Below are 27982 nucleotides of genomic sequence, written 5' to 3' on the forward strand. Positions count from 1 at the left end.
AAGCTGATATGAATGAAAAAGACTCTGGGGCTGCAGAGGGAGCATATTTAATTTTACATTTAAGCTCACCTCAGCAGACACATAAATGCACCTGTGGGGGAAAAAACAAACCAATATTTATAACCAGACACATCAGATGGGTCCAAATGGGAAAAAGGAGGCAGCTCCAAAAGCAGCTCAGTATACGGGTAAAAAAAACTCAATATTATAAGTTTAGTGTGAAGGTCAAAGCTATTACTGTTCATTAATGGAGATTTGCTTTGAACACAGTCAGCCTTTAAAACCATTAAAACACAATAAAACAGTTGGGTTAATTAAGTGGATTAGTGAGTGATAATAATTCTGTTGCTATGCTACAAATATGTAATCCCCTCTAAACATAATTGACTTTTTAATGCAGTCACACCTTGTGTTGTCCATCATGTTGATCCATGAACTAATGGCTGAAACAGCCCAGCTGTTCTCACACAGGAAATATTCTAACACCCCCATGGTCATATCCAGTCTGTTCAGGTGGCCAATCACAGTGAGTCTTTAACAGAGATGCGCCATGCAGTCTAATAAGCGCACTGATCTCAACTCCAGCTGGACAACTGTGGAGCTGCGACGCAACCACACGCACTGGTCGGACTGGTGATCAGATGCGGAGAAACTTTTTTTTGGGTGATAAATGTTTTTGCCTCCACTAGGGATCAATAGCCTATATAACTGCGATCCGAAAAAATAAATGGGACTACAAAAATCGCGAGAACTTGAATCGCTCCAGCTGCGCGCACGGTTCAGTTTAGCCAACTTTGTGCAGTAGTCCATCCGATCTGCCTCAGTCCGTGCAGAGGAGGCGGCTGGATGTGGCAGGAGACGGGTCACTGAAACTGCGAGTTTCCCCCCCAGTCCCCCAACTCTCCTCCAATGTCACAGGACAGGATGATGCTCATTGGACTCCTGCTCAATGTCTTTTCTCATGGTAAGCAGTGCATTTCTCATTTCTAACAGCTGGTATCTCTGTTTTTAAATGTAGAATATTACAGGCACATTTGATATTGTATCACCCATATAGTCTGTTAAATCTGGAAGTATAGGGCTCAGAGTGTAGCCTATATCCTTTTTGCAAGATGTCAATAATACATGCATATATTAAATTTTTTCCCCATGCAAATGTCTGATGAATATAGCAACAATTAGGCTATACAGATTGTAAGGAAGCAACAGCCCAGATGCACACGAGGACACTGGCTTTCAGTTTGCTGATAATAATGCTCAGACATTATTTAGATTCCCCCATAATCTGATAATCATGAAGTTGTAACTTTTTGTAAATTTGCATATATATTTTTGTAAATATTTGCACATATTATCTGGCAGCTGCTCATTGTTTAAAAAGGAATAACGGGATAGAGTATAGAGAAAGACTGGGAGCATGAGACAGAGATTTACTATTCCAGGTTTGAGTGAAACTTTTGAGATGACCCTGAAAAAAGCATTAACGGGATCCATAAAACCAGTTTCATTACAGCAGCAGCCTACATCTGGATGACATCATGGGTTCACGTCTGTTATTTCTGCCTTGGACTCGTTCCAAAGAGAGCTCTTCATCTTCCCAAATATTGATTAGGCTGTCTCAGGTCATAGAAATATCACACATGAATTGTTAAACTAAATGATGTTCTCCTTTACTTGAAGGCACTTTTGCTGCCACATCTGTAAATCATTGACATTTTACACAAGTTGTGCATTAGAAGTTGATATAGGTTTGAATATGAAAGTAAAAATTCATAACTTCATGGCAGCAGCATAATTGTAGTGTCACAGATTTATGAGTCTTTGTCTTTGGCTGGTGAAAAAATGGGTAAAATATGTTGATATTGGACATTACAGTAGATGCATTTGGATTCCTCTACTACCACACACACACACTCACACACACACAAGCTCCTGCAAAATGAGTTATAATCATTAAAGTCAATAATGTGTCTGTGGCTGGAAAAGAAATCTCCCAGTGGAGCATAAAGCTTGTTGATCTGTGGTTATTGATATTGATTTGTGTCATCTTGGATCATAAGTGTTCTTCAGTGCTCAAACAGGAGCAGACATCCCTTTTCATTATTTGAATGTGGTTGTCTACAGGTCATGTGTCCTGATCCATTGGTAACAAATATCATAACACAGCTCCCCCCTGTGCTCTTCACTGCAGAAATACAACACAAATACTGTAATTGTTATATTATTTCAGTAGTACAGGAGGTGCACTGCATCTAAAATCAGATAACATCAGGTGAGGCTGTCCATTAGAGATTAGTATCATCAGATGATGAATGCTTTCTTGTGAATGTCAAACCTCTCAGGCACCCAGTTTATCACCCAGTGTGTCAAACCCACCTGCCAGGCACTTAGGTGGAAACGCACCAAGAAAAGCAGCTATTTTCAAGCTCCGTTCAAGAGATCTGAGTCATTACAGCTACCAATTAGACAGACTGTTATGATGTTGAAGTCAACCATTATACCTGATTGCAACATAAATTATTGGATTTTACTTTTGTTAATTGACATCATTAAGAAAAGGTGAAATCTGTGCAGAACTCCATAGACTTTGATCTAGTTTCTGGACAAATCTGTTGTAGAATAGGAGATTTAGTCAGTCTAATGGACTGTCCCTGTCTAGGTAATGTATAAATAGCCCCTCCAAAACTGTATTCCATTTCATACAATGTTATTTTTACCTTGTAATATATCTGGCCTTGTGCAACTCTGTGTGACATAAACAATGGCAGTGGGAACTTTAGAGGTAGACAACAGCCTTCCCAAAATGTCTGTCACCACTGGCGCTCCACAGAGCTCAGGGCTGACCGACGCTGTCATTAATGTGTCTTCACATGATTGAAACATCCAAAATGAAAGAGGAGAAATGCATCTGCTTGTTTAGATTATAGATTTTCTAACTCCCCTATGAGTCTGCTTCATGGCTTCATACTTAAACTTGCAGCAGGCAGAATGTTTTTGGCATCTTTGGGCAAAAATCCCATAATAACCTTTCAGCATATTGTAATTCAACTGTTCTGAGAGATAACTAGACTTCTACACCTCCTCATGGCTCTGTGTTCAGGCTTCAAAAAATCTAGCCCGTGACGGGACACTTTGACCAATCACAGGTCATTTCAGAGAGAGAGCGTTCCTACTGGCTGTTCATTCAACGGAGGCAACTGTCAAACACTTGTGAATTCCGATCAAACGGTCAAACTAGGCAGCGCCGATCAAATATGAATCAATATTCTGTTACTGTAATGCCTATTGCTCGCCTCAAATGTTTTTTAGAAACATCTTGTAGTGTACTGTTTAGCTGTAAAATGAGAAAGTGTGCTCCGGCTGGTGGGCGGTGCTTGGTATTTCCTCAACTGATCTCAACATGGCTGCCGGGTCACAAGCTTTCTCATTTTACAGCTAAACAGTACACTACAAGATGTTTCAGTAACAGAATATTGATTCATTTTTGATCAGTGCTGCCTAGTTTGACCGTTTGATCAGAGTTCAGGAGTGATTGACAGCTGATCAGAGACGGTAGGCTCCAGCTCAGCTCTGATTGGTTGTTTTCCTCCGGTCTGTGAAATCTTGCAGCGGAACACCAGAGGACACAGAGGCACATGATTTTTTTCAGATTAACTGTCTCATGCATTACTCTCAGGATATAGTGACCGTTTTATAAAAATAACCTTTTAAAATCATATTTGCTCCAATTCTACCCACTGCAGCTTAAACAACTAAGAAAATACAAGAAGGATCCTTTGTGTAGAAAACATGTTTTATAATTCATAATGTTCCTCCTGTTATGTGTCACTGATTTGCCCTAATACTCAAATGACATAATCACTTATTCTCTATGTTTGCATTCATTGTTGCATTCACCCGTGTCTTATTCCAAATTAATAGCAGTGAAATGGCAGGGCATCTCACAAATAATGCATGAGATCACTTTGAATGCGGCCATGCAGTACCTTTGTCAGATAAATCAATGGAAAGCCGGCTATTGTTGAATGACTTTAAACCCGACTTTGACCCTTTGCTGCCAAGCCTCGGTGGATTATTACTAGTCCCAGTATAGACTGTAAATGGTGATTGAGTGCTGCTATTTTGGTTATTCATTTAGTGGACGACGCGATTGAGCCGTAACATGGTTGTCATAAATTTATTAGAGCTCATTTTCCGGTGGTGTAAAGTTACGCAGGTCTTATGTGGACTAATATCCACATGCTCGAGCTGTTTCTGTTCATGGTTTGACTATTTGATGTACACGCTGTGTTGGGGGTTGAGCGCCCTCGTGCACACAGGTTTATCCAAACCTTGGCTTCTTTATCTCTCCCACTGTGCCGTACACTCTTCTTTTTTTCCTCTCTTTCTGCTGAGGCATTGTCTTTATGCACTCCGTGTCTGTAATTCAGTTTCGTTTAGGACGACAGCACACAAAGATTAAATTGGCAACATGCCCATTGGACAGATAAAAAACATAAAATACACTTTCTGAATGTGCAATTATTTCCGATATGTGATGTTTGGCTTTAAAGAAATCATTTAAATTAAAATTAAGTATAACTTTAACATCAAAATGTGGGATTCTGAATGATTTCCATTCAACTGCACTGTCACGCTCATGAATGTTAATTTGTATAATTTATGTGTCTGTTATACTTAATTTGTTGGGTGTGTGATCTGCATTCTTGATTGTCACTTGCACACACTTGATTGCATCAAAAACAAAAACCCGATGGAAACTGTCGATATGTGTGTGTCACTCTCTGGCCAAGAAATTATTTATCACATCGTAATGTAGGACTGCACCAGGTAGCAGGAGGCAGAGGCCTGAAATATTCACAACGCTCCACACACCCTGACTGGCTGATGCAAGTATGTATTTCACCTGGAGTACAGAAGAGGGATGTAGCCTGCGTGATGTGGCTGCACAAACCAGCAGCACAGCTCATTAAACGAGGCCTCAACCATGTACCTGGATACACTGGGCAACCGTTGATTCAGAACATGAAACATTGATTCTTGTACTCACTAGTAGAGTTGTCACCTTTGGATGCTTGCTGTCAGATTATGCTGAACAGGCATAATCAAGTCATTTTATTATCTTTTACTCTGCTCTAGCTAACAACCTGTGTGGTCTTTTATTCCCTTTTGGTTGAACTGTCCCTATCTCTACTGTATGCCATAATAATGAGAACACTGTCACGGTGCAGTGAGCACTGGAACAGGGATTGGACCCTAATTCAGACAGTGGAGGAGGCAGCAGGATGAATTCAGTGATTTATTGCTGAGATAGGCTTACAGTGTCCAAATAAAGCCTTAGGTCCAGCAGGCAGGTAACAGGCACACAGGTAACACTCAACAAAACGCCATGCATCTGGTGGATGGATGGGAAATGGCAACGAACGTGCCTTGGTAATGCTCTCTGAGACAGGAGGTGAGAACGGTCACACTTTGTGGCTTATTCTTCACTGCAAGTGTGCATCTTGTTGAACGCTGCATAGTACGCTGGAGTCGTTTCTGCGGGTTGTGTGCATAGAAACCGATTAAAGCAAACTGTGCTGCACTTTTCAACGCCCCAGTCACACAGATATTCAGTCTCGTCGCACAAATTGAGGAGCAAACAAAGGTGTAATTTACCTGTGAATGCAAAACAGTTTTGGGGCAATTTGGGGATTAGGGCGTGTGAAACTTTGTTACATCTACAACTTTTTGGAAAAAAGGCAGCTATAGGCATCTTTCTCAGCCGGTGTTGTACGATTAAATGAGATTGCAGCTTTTTGTGAAGACAGGGTATCAAGTATCTTTGAAGTGGACTTTGTACAGAAAATACATTTTTATTGTGTAGCCCTGGTGTAAAAGTAAGGGATTAAAACATTCCTAATAATAAAGTTGGATGAAAATAATGAAGGCAATTAAAATGAAAGTAATTTAGTTTTATAAAGAAGGAAAAATGGTTATCTCAGAGATGAAGAGAATTTAGTTATAAACAAGCTAGGATCTAGTTTAAAATAACATTGAAGGGAAAAAAAGTGGTATAAACTAAATAAAAAAACACAGATTGTGTCTTTAGTTTTAGCTCATTTGTTTGATTGGTTGCTGTAGGTAACAGTCAGTGACACCTTTGTGGTGATTGGTCGTAGGTCAGGAAGAAGGCGGGAGTAAGAAAAAAACAGCAGGCAAGCAAACACGTGCTGGGTTGAGTAAATGGAGGAAAAATAGCAGTAGGTTACCAACACGCACTTTTTTTTGTATATAATTTCGGTTAATTAGCTTGACCGTTAGTATTTATGTGTTTGCACATGCCTGAATTCTGTGAGTAACTGAAATCGCGTAACAGTTAGCCTGGCATTTTTAACATTTTCCCGAATAACTTGTTCGAGAGAAGTTAACTTTCAGAGATTATCTACCATAACTAGCTATTTAAATAACATTGCAACATATTTTTACATCAATATACATGCAGAACAGGTTTTTACTATATGGTAGTCTGTATTATTTTGAATTAAATACAGGCAAATATACTTTACATTGCCTTTTATACCATTTACAATGTGCACTTCCATTGTTGTGTGAAGTCAGACAACTGCTTCTTCATGAAGTTGGGTTGGTTTTGAGTGGCGTTCCATTGTACTTTTTCTTATAGGAGGTTTCTTATCCGAGTTGTCTGGAACGCAGCATAAGTTTATTGCAGCAGTTTCTTTAAGTCAGCATGTGTGACTAGTAGATGGGTGAACGAGTTGAGAATGAGCTTGGACCCGGCGCTGCATTCAAGGTCAGACAGACCCCATGCTGACCGGGAAAGCTGTGTTGATCCTCTGATGAAAACAGGTGTTGGCCCGGTCAGATGCTACAAGGTCAGATAACATTGATGACCGGAAAGGACTGTTGGTTTGTGCTCTGATGAACACAAACTGTTCATTCAGGACTGACCCCATCGGTGAGTCAGGGTGCTTTCACATCAGGGACCCGGGCCCGGATCCGAGTACACTTGTCCCCAAAGTCCAGTTCGATTGATAAGTGTGAACGCTCCGTACCTTACTCGGGCACGGTTCATCGACCCGTACTCGAGTCCACTTGAAAAGGTGGTCTGGAGTACGGTTCATGTGTACTCGGGTTCGCATCAGGTGTGAAAGCCAACCGTACCGAAACACAGAAGTGGACCGCTATTTAACGCGAGTAACGTTTCATCGCCGCCGGTCTCCTCCGAAATCTTTATATGCTCGCAGTATGCGCCGATCTCATCCTCGGCCGGCGAGAGGTTCCTTAAAATATAAATAGTAGGCGATGGGGTTGAGTGATGTTTGTTATTTTATTTAGCTGATTTAATGGTCTATCTGCGAAGAATGAGAGCCGCTCAGTTGCTCAGCAGGCAGAGAGGGAGACAACGTGTAGAGTCGGCCTATTTTACATCAAACTCTGTGAAATACGAGTTTATTTCAACTAAACCAGAGTTGGTGATTGTTGGAAAGACTAATGATAACAGTATTTGTGAGTTTTATTTTGTTTCTGTCAAGTTTGAATGAAGTGTTTTAAGATGCTCCACCACTAGAACAGCTGATCTCAATATAAACAAATACACGTGGGTACACTCGGGTACAGAACAACTTTACTAATGTGAAAGCTGAGTGGAGAGGAGGGGCAATCGTTCTCAGGCACGGTACGGATCAATAGTACCTAATATGAAAACGTCCTTAGACTTTCTGTGTGTTTTTTGATCTGCTGAGGATTCAGTCGACTTCACCTTGCTCTTTACCGCACTTGATCAACTTCCAGGCCTGCAACTTCTTTTTTATTTGTGTGTGTATGGGCCCACGGTGGAGTGTATTTGTTTTTTTGTTTCAATTTAAAAGGTAAAGCAGTCAGTAAACTGTTATTTATTTTTCTAAATACTTGTAAGGGGTCAGTTATTTAAAATAGAGCATAGTCAACTTGAATAGAGACACTATTATTCAGTTTGACAGTTTCCTTGTTTAGTTGTAGGGTATAGAGGGGTTTCTGTGCAACGTCATCACAGAGATGCGTGCGCAACTAGGGGGCAGAAAGCACGCCATGTATAGCAGAGCCAAGCTGCAAAGCAGAGATGACAAGGAGTTGTTGTGCTGTAAACTGCACCAACTGCAGAAAAGATGGATTGAAAATATTTAATATTTCGAGGGGATCACATACCTTTACTTAAAACAGAAGGATATTATTTTTATTACAACAAGCGGTTGTGGAAGCTAACGTTAGCTAACTTTCGTTTGAATTTGAATCAGACATATCTGCAATAGTGTATTGACTTTTGGCGTTATGTTTCCTACTGAGGGGCTCACCGCTAAAGTTAGCTGGCGGCCATCAATAGGTACTCGCGTAACTTCAACTCCAACCGAAGTGTCAACCAAACAGACCCTGGTCCCCTAAGTCAAATCACACTTATGTCTGATCTAACGTTACCCAATTTATAACAGGTGATATAAAAATAAACAAATCTCATACTAATATGTCATATGATAATGGTATCTGGTAGTCGGATTCTGCAGGGGTCTAGTATAGTCAACAAGAATGTACAAACAATGCAAAATCTACGTTGATTACTTCCGTCTATTATTAGTTTCACCAAAATCCTCATGTTGCTACCTTAAGAAACTGAACTCAAACACCTCATCATTTCAGTCTAAAGTTAGTTACAGCAACATGGGCATTATATTGAGTGTTGTGGTGCTACAATTGTGCTGGACCTGGTTAGTGAGTGAAACAGTACAGTTTGTGTGCTTTTCACTTGGGCATGGACATGTTATTGCTACCATCAGTGCAGTCCTGATGTGAAGAGAGCAGCGGGAGCCACTAGTGGGACGATGTGGAATAGACACATGGGGAGATTTTGGATGATTTGGGGAAAAAATTGGAGGCAGAGAATAATGAAATTCGGGAGGTGCAGCATCATGGAGAGATTGAGGAGGAAGGAAAGTTGTAAAAATGAGATTAACAAGACAAGAGGTCCTACAGTAGTTATGCTGAAGTAGGGAAGAAAGTTGAGACTTTGCTCAAAATATCGGAGAGAAAAACGATTTTTCAAAGATTTAAAAAATGGGGAAACATTTAAGTGAAATCCAAGTTTTATGACAAGGGAGAGCAAGTTAATTTGGTTAATAGCAGTGATTTAATATACATGACATATTGTTTGACAGCTGAAGTATTTGGAAGCTGTTTTGTAGTTTTTCTATTCATGTGAAAATTGACTCTACGATGCCAAACGCATCTGAAGAAAATGTCATTTTGCCTTGAAACAGCATGTAAAGAAGAGGAAAATCACTGGTAGATATTACGTACGTTTTTATAAATGAAACAGAACTCATCCTGTTTCTTTAAAAAGAGCTGCTCGAATGAGGTTGCTCAGGGCAGTGCCTGTAATTTTCCTCACAACAAAGAGAATATGTGCAAACTGTTAAGCATATGTTTGATGTTAATAGTTTAATCTTAGAGGACGATGAGCCGATTGGAGGAAAGTGCCAAATTTAGAGCTCAGCAGAAATGACTGTGTCAATGAGGGCCCACACAGGCTTCATTCAGCACTGATAACCAGCCAGTTATGATAATGATGTCCATCCTGAGGAAACACCTCCGTTCACTGGTACACAAATACAGGAGAGGAAATTTGTTCCAATACACGTTATGATTCAATCAAAACCAGGAAGCTGAAATGTCTAATACAAATACTGAGTCAGTGCAGAGATCCTCGATAAACGCTAATAGCACAAGATGATGCAGTGTTTTTAATCAAACTTTACTGTGTGAAATGATGGCATATTAAGTTTTGGATTGAGATGAGGTCAGTCATTTTTTTGAGTTTTGTGTTTTGTTTATTTTTAGACTTGGACCTAATCTACTAGTTGCTGTTGCAAATGTTTACAAAGACCTCCCTTTCATTTGCCATCTGCTCTGTCCAATTTTTAATAAATATATATATTTTGAATGTAGTAGCTTAAATCAAAATTAAAATAGGCATATTGGCAAGAAAATCATTGTTTTGACTTACAAACATGTGCTCTATTGTCCTGCATCTTACTTGCTCATATTTATTTAGTCCAATGCTTTCCAGTATAGTCTCATAAGGTTAATTAGCTTTAACATTAGCACTCCATTAACTGCATATTATATTGGTGATATTCATATATTTTGATATTTCTTTTTACCCCCTATACTCTTCCATCAATAGGCTTTGCCTTTTGCCAGGCTGCCATTGTAAATAAGAATTTGTTCTTAATTGACTTGTCTGGTCAAATAAAGGTTAAATAGAAAAATAAAGAATAATAAATGTACATGCATACACCAACCAGGACATGATTTATATATATATTAATGCTTAAATATTCTGGTTACAGGTCAGTTCTTGTATGCAAACGCTGTGCTTCTCATGGAATCATTAAAATAATCTGCCACTAATGAACCGAATAGGGTTCAAATAAGTTTAAAGTTTGTTATTCCAGCTATAAAAATACAGTTGAATTAATGGCTGCAATTAGCGATTTTTTTCATTATCAATTACCATAATATACAGGATATTTTCTTGATTAATCGATTAATTGTTGAGTCTATAAAATATAGAAAATTCTTTACTGTAAAATGCCTATCACAATTTCCCGTAACCAAGTTGACATCTTGAAACTGCTTGTGACTGAAGTCTGACCTGGATCCAAAAACGACCTGAACTATTAATTGATTATCAAAATATTTGCTGATTAATTTTCTGTCTAATCGACTGAGGGGTCACCGACTTTGACTGCAGATCAGATGAATGAGTGCAAGTAGTAACAAGTGGCGGCAGCCATGGGCATGTTTCTCCAGTCTCACTTTTGCTCCATCTTGTTGCCTTGCTGCCGTTTCCTCCTTGAGCCTACAACTTCCCTCCAAGATGTCTCCTTCTGTCATGATCCCTGTGAACACATTTCACATCAGTCGCACTCTCCCGTCACAGTCTCCTCTCAAGTCAAATTACTGCCCAACAATCTGGATGCTCTGCTACCCATCCCACAAGTTTGAAAGGACAGAAGAGAAATTTCGCCAAACCAGTTCACTCCCCGTGAATGTCGGTGTGTGTGGTGTGGGGTTTGTCATTTATGGCGTTAACCTTCATCAGCTTTGCCTCACAAATTCTATTAATCACCCCAGTGAGAAATCAATAGAGTGTACTATGGCTCACATATCACAGTACTTCATCTTGCTTTTCTCTCCTTTTCTTTAAAACACACTCCATGCTTGTACCAACAATTCCCTTACCCTAGACTTTAGCAATTTGTTGCATCTCAAACAGCATAATGTGAGCACACTGCCTCTTTATCATCATCATGATGTTAAATAATGTTCAAGTTATTAAAATAATTATGACCTGTCTACTAGGCAAGATTTAACAGAGCTGCTCTGTACTTTATAAAGGCTTTTGTTATCGGTGTGTGCATGTGTGTGTGTGCAAAGAAAAGCTCTCGGTAACTAAAATTGCTGATAGTCTCTCTTTATCACTGGCAAGCCAGAGGGAGCAAACACTGAGAAGGAATAATGAATAAGCTATTCCCTGCTCAAACAGGAGATTACATGAAGCCTTTTTAAATTGCAGCTAAACATGGCAGAATTTAATACTTTAGTATAATTATCAAGGTATCATGACACATAGGTAGGCAGGTAATCATCACCTTCACATACCTTGGGGTTATGTGACTGTGAGTATGACTCATTGCCCTCTTTTGTTACTAGTGTTTTTGCTTTCCCACCTCTCCCTGTGGAGTCACTGCAGTAGCCTTGGCAGGTTTCCTGCAGCGCCGATGAAGCGGAGCCTCTGTTTATGATATGTCTCATGCCAAAGTGAGACATGGACCTCATGTGGCGCCCGAGATTGCAAAACATGCAGCAGCGAAATTGGATTGCAGCCGCGTTTTGTGCCGCCAGTCAGCAGGAGCTTAATCGAAGTGTGTGACCGATCTAACACAATGCTGTGTGTGATGTATATGTTAATGTACTGAAGCATAAGTCCATGTGAGGATAAAATAGGTACTAGGGCTATCAATCGATTAAAATATTCAATCGAGATTTATCACATGATTGTCCATTATTAATCATGATTAATTGCAAATGAATCTCACATTTTTTATCTTTTCAAAATGTACCTTAAAGGAGATATGTCAAATATTTAATACTCTTTTCATCATGAGAGTGGACAAATATGCTTGTTTTATGCAAATGTATGTATATATTTATTATTGTGAATCAATTAACAACACAAAACAATGACAAATATTGTCCAGAAACCCTCACAGGTACTGCATTTAGCATAAAAAATATGCTCAAATCATAACATGGCAAACAAGCCCAACAGGCAACAACAGCTGTCAGTGTGTCAGTGTGCTGACTTGACTATGACTTGCCCCAAACTGCATGTGATCATCATCAAGTGGGCATGTCTGTAAAGGGGAGTCGTGGGTCGGATGTCGGTTAAAGTTTAACCGTTAACCGACATTAAGCATTTTAACCGATTAACGCTATCGGTTAAAACAGTTCAATAACTCAAAAGCTGAGCGGCTCGTCTCTTTAAGGAGAAAAGCTGTTCCACCTTAACAGCCCACCTTAAGAGGCAGAGCCAGAGTTGCAGGACACAGGAAGTTGGCTCCAGTCTCTCCAGCTCGCTTAAGCAGAGCGGAGGAGTTGTAGTTTCGTAGCATAACGAGGCTCGGTTATCGGTTAAGAATTTTTTTTAAAATTAGCATCCCTAGTGGGTACCCATAGAATCCATTTTCATTCACACATCTTGAGGTCAGAGGTCAAGGGACCCCTTTGAAAATGGCCATGCCAGTTTTTCCTCGCCAAAAATGATTGTAAGTTTGGAGCGTTATTTAGCCTCCTTCCCTACAAGCTAGTATGACATGGTTGGTAACAATGGTTTCCTTTACTTAGGTTTTCTAGTTTCATATGATCACAGTTTCTTTACTCTAGCTTTAAAACTGAGCCCACTAAAACCTAAAAATTGCAAGTTGCGTTAATGCGTTAAAGAAATTAGTGGCATTAAAACAAATTTGCGTTAACGCGTTATTATCGCGTTAACTTTGACAGCCCTAATAGGTACATATATTTGTTAACAGGATGGTTCAAACATTCCTCCAATTCATTTCTAGAGGCACAACATATTTTTAAATGTCTTCCTTTGTGCAGTTAAAAAGTGACAGGATATAGCAAATTAGCAAGATAAAACAGAAAAAAATGTTTGCATTTGCCTACCCAGCTATTTTCCTTCTCCAGAATGGCTTTGTATAAAGTGTAATTTGCGGGGACAATTATGTGTCACATTTGAGAAAATTATTATTATTATTTCCTGAAATGCTCCATCACAATGCATTTTTATGAAGAGGGCTTTCATTCTTTTCTCTTGTCTCCCTCAGGCTGCCTCTGGCCTTCTTGCATTGTGTTTCTCATGCAGCAACAATCAGTATTATGAAATGATTTGTAGTTTTTCACTTTCAGTCACACACACGCACGCACGCACGCACGCACGCACGCACCACACACACACACACACACACACACACACACACACACACACACACACACACACACACACACTGCCAATCAAACCATTCCCAATGCTTAATCACTGTGGACCAACATGGCTGTTATACTTCTGAATAATGTATTAGTTTTAGAGGAAATGTGGTTGGTGATATGAAACACATTTTTTCTCAACAACCCTTGTATAACGTAATGGGATGAATTCTTGTAAATACATATACAGCTGATGGAGCATCAGCCGTATATGTAGCTTCTTCAAGCAGCATGTTTTGTAGGTGCAACAGACTATTTGTCTGAGGGAGTTTCAGGGGGAAAACATCCTCATAGTGGACATTTGAGTTGAGTCACAGACTGACTGTGATAGCTAGACTGATTCTCTGTCTGAAAGCAAAAATTGGAAGCAAAAGTACCAGTTGGTTTGGTGGGAATAAAAAAGATGAACTGTGCTGGAAACGGTGTCTGACATTGAAAAGCTTGTTCCAAGTGCAGCGGCACCCTGCTGCATAAGGTTCGGTCCCCAGCTGTTCATGTGTCCTTCTACAATAATAACAGCAGTGCTTTTATACAACACATCCACGAGTACATGTCTCTGAAGAAGATAGTAAATATGTCACATGTAAAATGCTCAAGCACCACCAGTGTTTTTACATCTTTTAGCACATTTTATCCTGTATATTTTACATTGCTGCCAGTGATTTTCAGCAGCATGTCACAGGTTTACTACATTCCAGATAGCTATTACTTTGGATTTATGTCAGTATGGCCTTTATTTTTTATCAAAATGTTATTTTTGTCTAGGGCTGACCCTAATGCTTCAATGCATCGAAGCTTCGACTGTTGCCATTGTAATCAACCTCCAGATCAGCATTCGAATGCTTTGTTTTTTGTATATATATAAGTATGTAATAATAATGTTTAAATCCCAAAATAGGCCATGAAATAAGGAATAAGTAGAATTGTCATATGAAAACGACTCCTTTGTTGGTGGTTCAAGCACTTGCAGGAAATTCACTGTTCACAACATCCCCGTTGGGTCGTCTTTTAGATTTTATTTTCTGACTAGCTTTTGAATGCAATGCTGTTAGGCAGCTGACCCTCAAATCTTGAACGGACAAAACTAGATATTGCCAAAATCCTCATCTTAGCTCATTTGTTGTACCAAAATCAACAGTTAAACAACGTTTTAGGATAGTATAAGGATGGCAGATTTTAAACTTGACAGGAGGGCACCATCGATTCATAAAATGTCCCTAAATTTATGATAGCATGTGCTGAAATAACATGGTGCATTAATAAAAAGGCAGAGGTGTACTGTAAGACTGTGTGCATAAAAACATTAGAAGTCAACTAGGAGTCCCAACGACAAGATGAAGAAATAATTATAGCCATAACATAACCCTTTAGTGTTAAATTAAACTATCCAAGAGAATCCAAGAGAGGTACATTGAGGTTTCGCCCACGTTGCTACTCTATTACACTTGTGTGCTTTCAATTTAATCCTCCTCGTTTGATATTATAGTAACCTGTAGTGCAGTGGAGGGTCTATGGAGTGCACTCAACCTTGCTCTGTTGTCTTAATTACAGCCTATTTAGCTTAAGGAGTAATACTGGATAATATGACTATAAACCCTGCTGCTTTGCACAATACAGCAATGCACACATATTAGTTGTAATGTTGGCGGCCAGCACTGACTCACAATATCCACCTCTCCTCCAGGTAGTGTGCCAGTGTCTGCATCCTTTGACTGTCTGGTGGCAGAGCAGGGCTGCATCCAGGAGCAGTCCTGCATGGTGCTCTATCGACTGCTGGAGTACTGTGCGGCTGAGGAGGCCGTGTCGCCCCTCGGCCCAGACGCCCGCCTGGAGTGCCTGGAGGCCCAGAACTCCTTGCAGCATTACCGCCCCCTTCAAGTTTGCAAGTGTCAGCGTGGCTCTCGCAGAGAGGAACACTGCCTCAGGGTCTACTGGACTGTGAGATTTGCAGGTGGGTTTAAGCATTGGCATCTGTGTGTGTGTTTGGGGTATGCTTTGTGAATTTGAAACACAATACTCTTCACTGTTGTTTCAGCATATGATGAGTATGAAGTGTCTCCATATGAAGAACTGGAGTTAAATCTGGTGAGAAACATTGAGATGTCACGTATGGCCTCCATCATGGCAGGTATACTGCTCTTATCACAAAATAAGTAAAACACAAATCGCTGTATGTCATGATTTTTATTTCCTGATATACACTACACTGTTTTCTTCCTGACAACCTCCAGCTTCCTCTCTTTCCGTGGACGGCCAAAACCAGTGTCTGAAGGCAGCGCAGGACTGTGGCCTGTATGAGAAATGTGGCTCCCTGCGGTCAGAATACGTTGTAGCCTGCACCAAGCGAGCAACAGTGTCTGACATCAGCTGTAACCGCCAGAAATGCCACAAAGCCCTGCGGCGCTTCCTGGAGCGCGTGCCAGAGGAGTACAGCTTCGCCCTACTCTTCTGTCCCTGTTCTGACACTCTGTGTGGGGAGCGCCGGAGGAAAACCATCGTCCCGTCATGTTCCTATGAGGAGAACGGGAGAGGGGAGGAAAGAGTGGGCAAGCCCAACTGCCTCAGCCTGCAGAACTATTGCTCCAGAGACGAGCTGTGTAGGTAAGACGGTTGTTTGGGTGTAATAATAAAGTACATTAAGCGCTCTTAATAAGGGTTTCAGCATGGAACCACACTGAACAGAAGAAATGCAGATTTCACAATGTGTACTACAAAGCGCCAAGGTATAAACTATCAGAAAATGTACCACAAAGAAAGACTGTAGTACGTCCTTATTCGACGCAGTCTGCAACAATGGAAGCATTAAAGGCACATTGTTGAGTTTTTGACCACTAGTTGCACTATTGAGCAATGCAAAAATAATAGTGAAATATGTCCATCACCATTTCCTAGAACCCAAAGTAACATTTTGAAATAGTTGTTATTATCCGACCAACAGTCCAAAATCCACAGATATTCAGTATACTGTAATATAAGATTAAAAGATATAAAAATTTGCATATTTTACAAACAGGAAAACTAGAAATCAAATATTTGCTTGAAAAATGACTTAAATTATTAATTAATTGTCAAGATATTGTTGAATTGATTACTTTACTAATGTTTCAGTTCTAATCGTCTACTCTAATAGCAAACGCATGCACATGTATGTGGGTTAGTGTGCTAGTAGTCTGACTCACTGGATGTAGACTTTGGATATAAGCCTGCCATTAGCATTCTTTTGCTATCTGCTATCTATCTATTTTATAAGAGCACCGTCGCTGCATCCTGCGCTTAGAGCTGGCTAGGACGATTGTGGTTTGTTTAAAGAAATGCAAACAAGCCAGATTGTTTTTTTCCCCCTATACCAGAATGATAATGTGTGGAGCCAGATCTTGCTTTAGCGTTGACACAGCACTGTGCTAGCAATGTGATACACAGGAGTGCTTGCAAGCTATATAACGTATCTTGGTGTCACGCTGTTCCGCATTTCAACAATTGGTAGCAGTAACATGCTATGACACGGACTTATGCGCCAGCAAATGCAGGGAAGAAAATCACCTTTGCAAATGTTTTATGAGGAGGAAAATACATTCAACAGGTTTGGAAGAACGCAGCTTCTTTTTGCCTGTGGTAAGTGTTCATGTAAGCACGATGATACAATCCAAGATGTCCTCAAAATAACAGACTCGGTGGAGGACGCCTGGTCATGTATTAGCCTATAACTTGCATAAATTCTTGCATTTTCTTGGTTTTCAGATCAAATATCAAAGTCTCAAAAAATGAGGACTACATTTTTATTTTTAAATTATTTATCCTTTCCCCACTGTTGGAAGTGGAATATAAGCAAGGGACAGTTTTTTGTGCACCTCAAGAAGGATTATTTTTTTCAGACAGAAAAAGAGGGATTGGGGCAATTTGCTTTGAGTGACCCAGAATACATGGCTACACCCCTGCTCATCAGTATGTTTTGTAATGGCTAATTTTAGTCTGTACTCTCTCTGCGTATTGTTCATAAATGTATAGGGCCAGTCTAGTCTGTGTAAATGTTACAGAGGTTATTAATGATAAGAGGAAAAAAATACTTAAGAGTTATTTGAAACTGAGAAGGTCGTGCAAAATTCCCCCTCTGTGGTATTAGTAACAGATTTAAAACAAGAAGAGAAAGGAGCGTTAACTGCAGCTGACAGGAGGTTCTTCTGTTTCACACGTATGGCTACCATGTGTTTCTTGTGGAAAGCGTGGGAAAAGCACTAAACACTTTCATACTTCACACTATTCATATACAGTCTTCAGTTATAGCTCAGTGTTAACAGTTTTATAGATCTGCTACAAATATGTTTTAGAGTGTGTGTGTGTGTGTGTGTGTGTGTGTGTGTGTGAATGTTTAATAGAATCATTTTGAACTTCTACTTGTAAAATCTATAGATTGTAAACCTGTGAGATTACTGTCAGCACTGAGGATATTATCCTCACCCTCAATACCAATGGTTGCAAACCAGTACACTACTGTATGTGTGACTATACAGTACAATACAAAATAGTGTTTAGATTAACATTTCAGTGTTTTTAGAAGACAGTTGATTAGGTTTCTAAAGAGAAGTGGGTGGAGTTGGTGGGTTTCTTTAAAGTTTTACTGAAACAACACATGGTGACAATCATTATTATGGTTTTAATTCAAGTGCACAGCTGTTTTTAGATTTTGTATTTTTGGGCTCTTACACTATATTGTTGTTTTTGTTAGCTCGACCCTGAATCCCAAAATGAATTTGTCGAAACACTTAAAAATATACACTCTGTTTCTCAGTGCTGACTGATGTGAAACAGTTTTCTCTTCTGGGTGTGTGTGTTTGTGTGTGTGTTGTATGTGTATGTGCACGTTTCAGATCCCGGTTCGCTGATTTCCAACACAACTGCCAGCCCTCCCCTCTATCTGCCACTGGCTGTATGCGAGACAGCAGAGCCATGTGCCTGAAGGCCTACGCTGGACTCATAGGTGAGATGGAGGAAAAAGAAATTAAAGAGGTAGAAGAGGCTGAAAGAGGGAATAGTTCAGCAAAAAATACACTGAGAGCTGCTCAAATGACTTGATATTGGAAATCATCAGTAGGTGTCTTAACAGTGATACTTGCCTTATATCAATTTAATTTTGTTGCACAAAGCAACTCTACAGGGGTTCATAAATGGTCAACTGCAAAAAGCTGCTGCTCTGGTCATCCAGTCAGCATCACTTTGATAAACTTGATTTAAAAAATGCATTTCCAGCAGCTCTACAAAATGACCCTTGCAGGTAATATTATTTCCTTCTGTTTCCCACTATTTTTCAAAAAGTAATTTTGTGGACCTGCAATTATCAATATAGAGAGCTGAAAAACTGGTAACACTGGGCTCCCAGGGCACTAATATTGTTGTTAGACTGCATCTTACCTTCCATGGAGGTGTGTGCTGAAAATGAAAATCTTCTGCCTAAGGGAAATATTTCGTAAAATGTTTTTAAAGTTGCACCCGTAATATGACTTGTCCTCTTTCTATAACCAGGCACCATCATGACTCCCAACTATGTGAGCAACAGCAGCACAGAAGTATCCCAGTGGTGCACATGTGATGGTAGCGGGAACGAATGGCAGGGCTGTCAGCGCATCCTGCACTTGTTCAACAACAATATATGCCTGCGTGAGTAAAATGTTATGAGGTTACGGCATGCAGAACAATATAGCTGCAGGGCTGTATGTCCATGGTGAGTCACAAACTTAAATGGGTTAAAGCTCTGGGAGATTTCTACATGAAATATGTGCAGTTTTCAGGATAGAAACTGTACGTGTCCATGTAGATACACAAGTTAACTTTCTGTTTAAATTACAACAAAGACAATGGTACATTTAGTGTCTTGCTTGTGAAGTTTTTCCATCTTGTGGTTTTTGGTCTGCAGTGAAATGAGCCCAAATATAAGTTAGATTAAATTTTAATTTATTTACATTTTATGCTTCCGCGCCGGTGACAGATGTGGCCGGAGGCATTATGTTTTTGGTTCGTCCGTCTGTACGTACATACGATTCTCATGAACACGATATTGAGAAATTTTCTAGTTAACATTATGATTCCCTTATAGTATTGGGTTTAAATCCCAAGTATTGCCAAATAGGCGCTTTTGCTTTTCGCTTTGACACCAAGTCTTGTCAACTTTCTCATCCCGTGTGTGTGAAATCTGACTCCTGCTGCTCTGTGCTGAGACTCCATACGGAGCAGACACTTTCACTCTCAGTTTGTAGCGTCCGTCGTCCGACTATGTATTGATAACACGTCGCTGATACACAAAAATGAACTAAATGGGTTTTATTTCTATAGAACCCATTTAGTTCATCAAACAGCGGTGGGCAAGTAGGGTAATCAGTGTATGCCTGACCACCGTGTAACACCGGTAACACCGACTACCATGGCGAGCCTAGTTGTCGGATGTTATTACATAAAAATTACAGCTCTGGGCCTACAAGACGCCATAAATTCATATGAGCCAGGACCAGAGTGATGCGTTTAATCTTCCAATAGAGAAGAAACTTAAGCACCTTTCACAGTCCAATCTTCAGACCATCATTGTCAATAACAAAAGTCATGAATAAAAAATATTAACTATGTGGTACTGGAGAAATCAGAATAAATGCGAATGAAATAATCCTTTTTGCCTTCTTTTCCAGGCTTTTGAGACTTTTATCAAAATGTAACGTAATGTAATGTTCCAATTTTTTTTCATATTGGCATGGTCAGCCCACAGTTGAGACCTGACAGACATGATCAACATATTTTCAATAAATAATTAGATAATTGCATGATAATTAATAATGTTTATATATGACAAATTATATGTGATGATTTTATCTCTAAAACCTAGAAACGATTATTTAAAATAATATTTCTCACCTGAATGTTGGTCATGTAAGTAATATTCATGACTTATAAAGTGATTCGAACTTAAAGAATCAGTGCACATACTAACCTGATGTTTTGAGTAGAAGCAGGAACATTTAATGATTCTTGCAACTTAATCCAATAATTTGAGTGATAAATGTTTCCAAACTTAACTCATCTACAGTAAATGTCAGTTCTGTCGGTGTAAAGATAATGACAGAGGAAACGTTACCTTTTTAGCTGTCAGATCTGAGTATAAACTAAATGGATCTTGAGATGCTGCTCAAACTGGGCATTTTATAATGTGAATTAATGCAGAATTCAGATGAGGTGGGTCATAATTGATGATTGAGAGGGCAAACCATTGAACCATAATGTTTTCTTATGAATAATTAAATTGCAAGGGACATCCCCCCTTGTGTCTGGTTGGCTGCCAAATGTGAATGTGGTTTCCAAGTTCTGTGGAGTCAATGAATTCTTTCTCCAAATGTGAAAAACATAAAGTGGCTTCTTGTTGAATTGTTGCCAAACCAGCAGGGATGGAAAGAGAATCAAAAATATCCTACTCAAAAAGCACTGTTTAAGTATAAAAGTAGTAACTACGTTACTGTAAAATGTGCTCACAGTAACAACAACTGGATTGTAAAGATTAAAGGCCCAGACACACCAAGCCGATATGAAAGGACTGGCAAAAAGGCCACCAGTTGCGTCACCTTACGTCGCCTTTGTCTCGGCCAAAAAGTTTTACTCGAACACACCGCAAAGCCAATGGCCAACTACCACGTACGTTCTGCGCCTGCGTGAGATGAAATAACTCTGCAAGTCATGATAGTCTGTATTTGTCATTCAAAAAGGGAAACCGAGGACGGTTGTGAGCCGTTGTTATGATACGTACATGACATAAAGCTGCGTTTGTCTACCATTCTCGCACCGCTCTCACTCACCACTTTATTCTGCTTCACTCCAGATGGCTATGTCTTTATGAAAATATCCGTGTATTGGAATGATCAGATGAGATGAAGATGAAAAATGAGAAGAGCTTTCTGTGTGTGCCCTCTTGACTTTATTTGTTGGCTTGCTAGAAAAAAAACTAGGCCGACGGACGCTCACCGATGGCCCCAAACTGTCCGACGGCCGACGGGCAGCTTGGTTTCTCAAGGCATTAAGAGTCAGAGAACAGTCAGGTTGTTTTAATTGAAATTTCACAACACATCGATTGGCAAAGGAGTGGCTGTAAAATGGTGAGTGAATTTCTCTGTGTCACAAACCCCAGGAAATGACTCATTTTATTATCAGAATGTGATCCATTCGGTCCAGTAACATTTGGAAGGTCTAGATGGCATATGATTACATTATTTTATCCAATCCATGTGTGCGGGGAGCCAATATGAAATTACAAGTCTCTGATGCACTGACATGCTCTCAACCCAGACCAGCTGGAAGAGGACAATAGTGTGCACGCTCTGAAACCTGCAGACACTTTTCTTGGTGTTTGCACCCAGTGAGCAACTTTCATAGAAATGAATGGGGCGCCCTCTTTGAACTTGGTATCAGTTGTCCTTAATGCATCCATGGCTCATAATGACAATGTATCAATGCATTGCAATAACATAAGACATTTTCGGACCGGAGGAACTTTTTCATAGCACTAAGATCTTAGTTCTAAGAACCCCCCTTTTTATTGTGTCTGCACTGCAAGAACTAGGAATGATCGTACTTCTTAGAACAACGTTTTCATGGACTTTTTTTTCCGCATTTGTCTTTTTTAGCTCCTATTTAAGAGTAGGTAGTCTCCCAGCTCAAGAAGAGCCGTGAGTGATGTAGTAAGTGTACGGTGACTGGTTGAACACTTAAGCCAATGCAACAACGGCCACCATCATTTTTAAAAATCCATTCCAATTCTTACATTACTAAAATGCTAAGAGAGCTTGTGAAACGTAACAAACTAGCTGCTCGCCGATCTCCCAGCTGGAGATGTGTGTGAGCAGCGCCGGCTGGCTAAAGTCACTTCAATGTTCCTATTGGCGGTGCGAATGCAAACAGAAAAAAAGCTCTTGAACATACAGTATATAGTTCTTGAGGAGCTTCCCAGCGGGCAGTTCCTCCCAAGGAGTCCTCAGAACTGTTTCGGTCCAAAAATGCTTATAAATGAAAAGTCAGAGGATCACCAAAGTTATTACAATTCATCCTGCGGGGGACATGGATGTCTGTACCAAATTTAATTGCAATCCATCCTATAGTTTTGGAGATAAATCAGCCTGGACCAAAATGGCGGGCTGACCGACCCACCAATATTTCCATCCCTCGAGCCATGACACTCATGAGGCTTAAAAGTAATTTTCTAACCAACATATTCAAATGTATTTTGCCCAACCATGCACAGTATTTACAGATTTGGTGGCTCTAACTATATGCTTTTAAAAGTCACTGATAATATCTTGGTGATGCTTCAAGGATGAATAACGATGTGAACCGTAATGACGATGGCCCCTGCTGTTTGTGTTTCAGGCAATGGCATCAGCTCCATGGGAATCTCCGCACCTCCTCCTGTAGAAAACACTCCGGTGCCAGCTTCACAGCCCTCCCCGCGCGTCTACCAGGAGAGGGTCCACGTCAGTGTTAACACTCTCCCTGAATTCAACAGTGTAAGCGCTCTCTACTTTTTCACTCTCTCACCATATGCTAGTGTTAGACACTCTTGCTACAAGCTGAATTGGAATAGTTGACTGTGTATCAGGTGGTAACACCTAAGTTATCACCAGGGACTGTAGCAGAGAGTCGGGCCCAGCAGCTCTCTCCTCCCTCCTTTACCCCTACCTCTCATTGTGGCTGAGGATTAGCCGTAGGTGTTTGCAGTATTAGACTCAATCCTTACTGTTGATATTCATGTATGCACACCCATCTGCTCCATATTCCCCATTTTCTCACCATTTTAATCCTCCTCATTCCGCATTTCCTCTTCCTCCTAACCCGTCCCACAATCCCTTACAGCACTGACACCCCGTGCCACTGGTGGGGCTGAATATTACACATCCAGATGTACAATTTATTTAAAGATGATGCATTTGAGTTTCCTAGCACTGAAGTTTAGATAATGCATTCTAACGCCAGCAACAAGTGAATGTCTCCTGTTATAAAACAGTTCCTCTATGACCTTATTGAGCATAAAATTCGATTTTAGAAAAACCTCAAACTCAATTGTCCATTACTGTAAAACTTGGAAAAATGGATTGCTATAGGAAGGAGAAACAGCAAGTGCACTCTAGTTTTAATGCCAGTGCCAGTTGGATGAAATTTGAAAAATACATCTCAAGCTCAAGCAAACATCTGAGAAAAAGGCTCAGTCTGTTTCCAGCCACTACACGCTCACACCATCACCATTCTCTCCGTCTGTGTTCAAGTGGAGGCTTCACTGTGTTGAGGGTTGTCTGAAAGCAGTTAGTAGGAAGAATATGTGGACTGTAAAACCCTTCAGCAGTGAGAGGTTGCTGAATTATGATACTATCCCTAAGCCAAAAGAAAGAAGGAAACACTATAAAAAATTAAGTTATGTAACCTATTATTTTGATTATTCACATAAACCTTTGAGCCTTTCTCTCTCTTGCGCGCATGCGTTTATCCGCTCTGTGCGCCTTGCAATTTTACATACAGGAGCGCCCTAAACGTCTCGAGTTGTAAAATAATTCAAAAGCGGCCAACGTCATTAGCGTTTCTTCTCATTGTGGTGACTTTAGCTGGATACCTGGAGCTACAGTATATGACTCTACCAACCGTAGTTACCATGACCTGAAGAGAGAACTGCAGGCCCGGAGGCTGTTGCTTGATACCCGGAACTGCTGCACATGAGTTGTTTTCGTTAATGTAAACTGTACTATTAACTATTAGATGGCGTACAGTTCATGTTTTGTGTGAAGCTTACGTTAGCACTCATTTGGTGGTTGCCTAACAACAATAAAAAAAAGACGCAGCTAACTGCAAAACAACGCTCTGTCTAATCGGGCAGCAAAAAGGCAGTGCGGTGCGCTTCCTGTTTTCCACCTGCAAAACACGCTAACTGCTGTTAGTATTTCCTGAGGAAAAATTTGTATGATATTCAGGGGTGAAAGTAGATTGAAGTTCTTGCCGGTACTACTAGCTAGCCTACCCCAACCCTCATTGCTTGATATTGTTCACCTCCCACCCCCAGCTTTATGCATCCCTGAACACACGACTCAATGCCTGTGTGGTGTAGAAAGAAATTAGAAACACTTGACATCATTTATAGCAAATTATTATTTAGACTTAAGGGGGCTTTCACGTGAATTTTACCAGTCGGGAAAACCAGTCGGTTTGCATTGTTCAAACCACACTTTGTCAATTTAGACCACACCAAATCAGATGCCACTCCTGTTTCATACACACTGGAAATATCTTTATACTTTGTTCTGTCAGCAGCAAACTTCAGACACTTCCTTTGGTGGACAGATTGGTTTTGAGCCAAGTAATCATCAAATAGACTTTGGTGTTGATCTAGATCTGGGATTTCTGCCAGTACATGGTTATTGTTTTCTTAGCCACAATGATACAGGATTTCTTTGTATAGATGCCTCCGAAGCAGGCTCACTGTATGATGGTATATAAGAAATGTAAGTAAGGCACCATCTTGCTGCATTTGCAGTGATATTACCATATTAACATACAGTAATAGCTTCCTGGTTGTTTTGGCTGCAGCAGATATTTTCATATATAGTTTTAAATCCTGTGTTGATGTGGATTTTCTCCTCCCTCCACGCTCCACCACTTCTCTTAATTGGAAGAATCACTCTTTTCCCCCTTTTTCCAGATGGAGGACAGCGAGGAAGAAGAGAGGGAGGATGAAGAAAGCGAGGAATTCAACATCATCCCGCCTTACTCTGAGAAGGACTCTAACACTGAATCGGGGGCTAGAGGGAGTAAACGTGGAGCAGCTAGCCGAGCGCTGCCCGTGTTAACATTACTGCTGCTGCCTACGCTCATCCTGGACTTGGAGTGTTGGAGCTACTGAAGCCTCCATCTCATTTCTCCGCTCAGATTTTACACTCGCTACCACTTTCAAATCCATCACCACACTTGGAATGAGCCACAGAGGACATTTGCGAGGAAGAAATGCTGCATTTCTTTCTTTCTTTTTTTTCCATTTTTAAAACACCCCGACTTTATATTATTATTCTGTTTCTGCTATCACTGCCTCCTCAAGAGTTAAAAGATATCAGTAGTCCTGCAGTATCTGCCACGTCTTCGCTCGAGTCCTCTCCTATGAAACGCAGCGAACAACGTGAGCAGATATACGAGTGCACGGGTGAATTTAGAAATGCTGTCTGGGCAAATACTCTATCTGGAGTCTGCTTTACACTCAAAGTACATCCCCTCTTTTAACAAGAAGCACATCGCCCAAGGCCACATCCACTATACACACTCCCAAAAAACCATAACCAGCCTGCCCCTCTGCAACCAGGCAGGAGCACGGCTTTTGATTTCTATTTCATGACTCATGTCACATCCGTTTCTTTGTCGGCCCCTTTGGCTCTTCCTCTCCCCGCTTCATGCTATGGTTGAGTAAGGTAATCCACTTTACAACAAGCTAATCAGAAACCGCACCACACTTAAACTGCTTTGTACCATTGAAGGAGAAAAAACTTTTTGAAAAGTGCAGCGTTTAAAAAGAGATAAGACACGAACCGAATGTGTTGTCGCATTATGTATGACACATCTTATGCCTTTGTGCAGAGTGCAACAGTCGCTCTGCTCTGCTTCTTTTGTTAACATGCCACTTAGTATTATTCCTACCAGGGCGAGCGACTGAGAATTCAACCATGGGCAAAAGTAATGAGATCAAATTCTATTGTAGAAATGACGAGCATGAGAAAAGCGACATGAGCAATTACAGCACAATTCAAATTGCTCAGCATGCAGGGAAAGTCTGGAGTAAGGCTCAGGGGAGGAAATAGCCAATTTGCTACTGTCACACCCTCTCACCTTTTTCTTCTTCCTTGGGAGGTGTGTTTTTAGTGCTCCTTGCCCATCGTGTGCTTTAGATGTTGTGAGAGCAGGATGCGGAGAAAGGGATGGACACATGAGGCTGTAAAGCCTGCTGGCTGCTCCCATCATTGAGCAGCACATTGAGCCATTCTCCCTCTGCCTGAAATAGCTTTTGCTGATGTTAATGATTTTTTTTTCTCTTATGGCCCATTTTCTTGTGAAATTACGCAGCTGCAGGGATGTAGGTAAAGAAAAGTATAGTGAAGTTTTTGTAGCGGGATAGACTCGTCTAATTTGAGGATGAGTTTGCAAGAAATAACCTGCCTGAGCTCTGTAAGGAAAATTTCTTGTATCGCTTCATGTTGTCTCTAATGATGCAAACTACCATCAAATCATTGTGGTTATACATTTATTTCGTTGATTAAAACGGACACATAAAAAAAAAAACATTCTTGGATGTCACTTGAGGAGGCAGTATGGCCCCACTACTGGACTTGTTTACATGATGGTTTATTGACATGAAGACTGAACTTTTACGGTATAAAGGCAGGAACGCACTGGAAGTGTATGAGCTATGCTTTTGCAAATGCAGTTCTGTAACCACTTCAAAGTTGGGTTTGATTTTTAGAAGTCAAAGTAGAACTTCAATGGACGTTTTAAGGTTAGTAGACCTGTAGTGGCTGTTACCCACCTTGGGGCAAAATGACATCATGCAGGTTTTGTTGAGAGTTTGGCTACAGGAAGCTAAGAAGTGGAAGAGGAAAAGGCCAGTTAACAAAGCTCTGAAGTGTGACTGCAGGCTTAGTGGGCACAGAAAATATTGGGACAGAATATTTGAAATAGAAATTCAGGTTGGACAACCAGCTGGTATCCACATATATGAACCAGACCATAGAAGAGACATGTTGATGGATAAACATGCTAAATAAACAGTGCAGTGTCAATGATGCTTCTCATTCATAAAGCATCAAATGAACAGCTTCTAGCAACAAGTGTCAATTGCATCCAGTATGCTCTGGCCTTAATGACGGAATTTGAGTTTACATGTATTTTCACATTTCAATAGGTTTGTTTATATTTGTAAACTATGTAAAGTAAACATGTGCATTATAAACATGGCTTGTATTTTTTGATGAGTTAAAATTAAAAGCTTATTCTCCATCCATAAAGCAAAATTCTGTAAGAAAATATGTGAATAATCCCCAAATTAGACAATTTTTAGACTATCTTGAAAATCCACCTGAGAGACTATGTACAGTACTATGTTTCACATGCTAACCTTCTTTTAAAGACATATCAAACATGCCAAATAATTCTGACTGTAATGTGTTATAACTGTGTGATTTTGTGACAGAACAGTGTGCCGATTTGGTAGAAGAAGAATAAAAGTCACATTGGAAATTTCCACGTCTGACAGAACAAATTGCCTTTAAATGACAAAGAAATAACTGCTATGCTTGAACATCTAACGTTTTAAAATTGTATTTATCTGAACACGTTTTACAAGTGGTACAGGACA

The 27982-nt window shown here is 40.2% G+C and overlaps 1 protein-coding gene across 1 annotated transcript; it reads left to right on the forward strand.

Annotated features, from left to right (window-relative positions):
* Nucleotides 1–520: 520 nt before the first annotated feature.
* LOC141753244 (GDNF family receptor alpha-4-like) lies at nucleotides 521–27867 on the forward strand. The gene is made up of 8 exons (XM_074611714.1): nucleotides 521–964; nucleotides 15269–15535; nucleotides 15620–15712; nucleotides 15816–16185; nucleotides 18450–18559; nucleotides 19102–19236; nucleotides 22975–23111; nucleotides 25289–27867. The coding sequence occupies exons 1-8, from the start codon at nucleotides 910–912 to the stop codon at nucleotides 25487–25489; spliced, it is 1368 nt and encodes a 455-aa protein (XP_074467815.1). The 5' UTR covers nucleotides 521–909; the 3' UTR covers nucleotides 25490–27867.
* The last annotated feature ends 115 nt before the right edge of the window (nucleotides 27868–27982 follow it).

The sequence above is a fragment of the Sebastes fasciatus genome, chromosome 16 (assembly GCF_043250625.1).
Source record: "Sebastes fasciatus isolate fSebFas1 chromosome 16, fSebFas1.pri, whole genome shotgun sequence".
Classification (NCBI taxonomy): domain Eukaryota; kingdom Metazoa; phylum Chordata; class Actinopteri; order Perciformes; family Sebastidae; genus Sebastes; species Sebastes fasciatus.

Coding starts and splice junctions, on each gene's coding strand:
- LOC141753244 (XM_074611714.1), top strand. CDS start 910: ATGTCACAGGACAGGATGATGCTCATTGGACTCCTGCTCAATGTCTTT. Junction 965..15,268: donor GCTCAATGTCTTTTCTCATG/GTAAGCAGTGCA, acceptor CCTCTCCTCCAG/GTAGTGTGCCAGTGTCTGCA. Junction 16,186..18,449: donor TCCAGAGACGAGCTGTGTAG/GTAAGACGGTTG, acceptor TGCACGTTTCAG/ATCCCGGTTCGCTGATTTCC.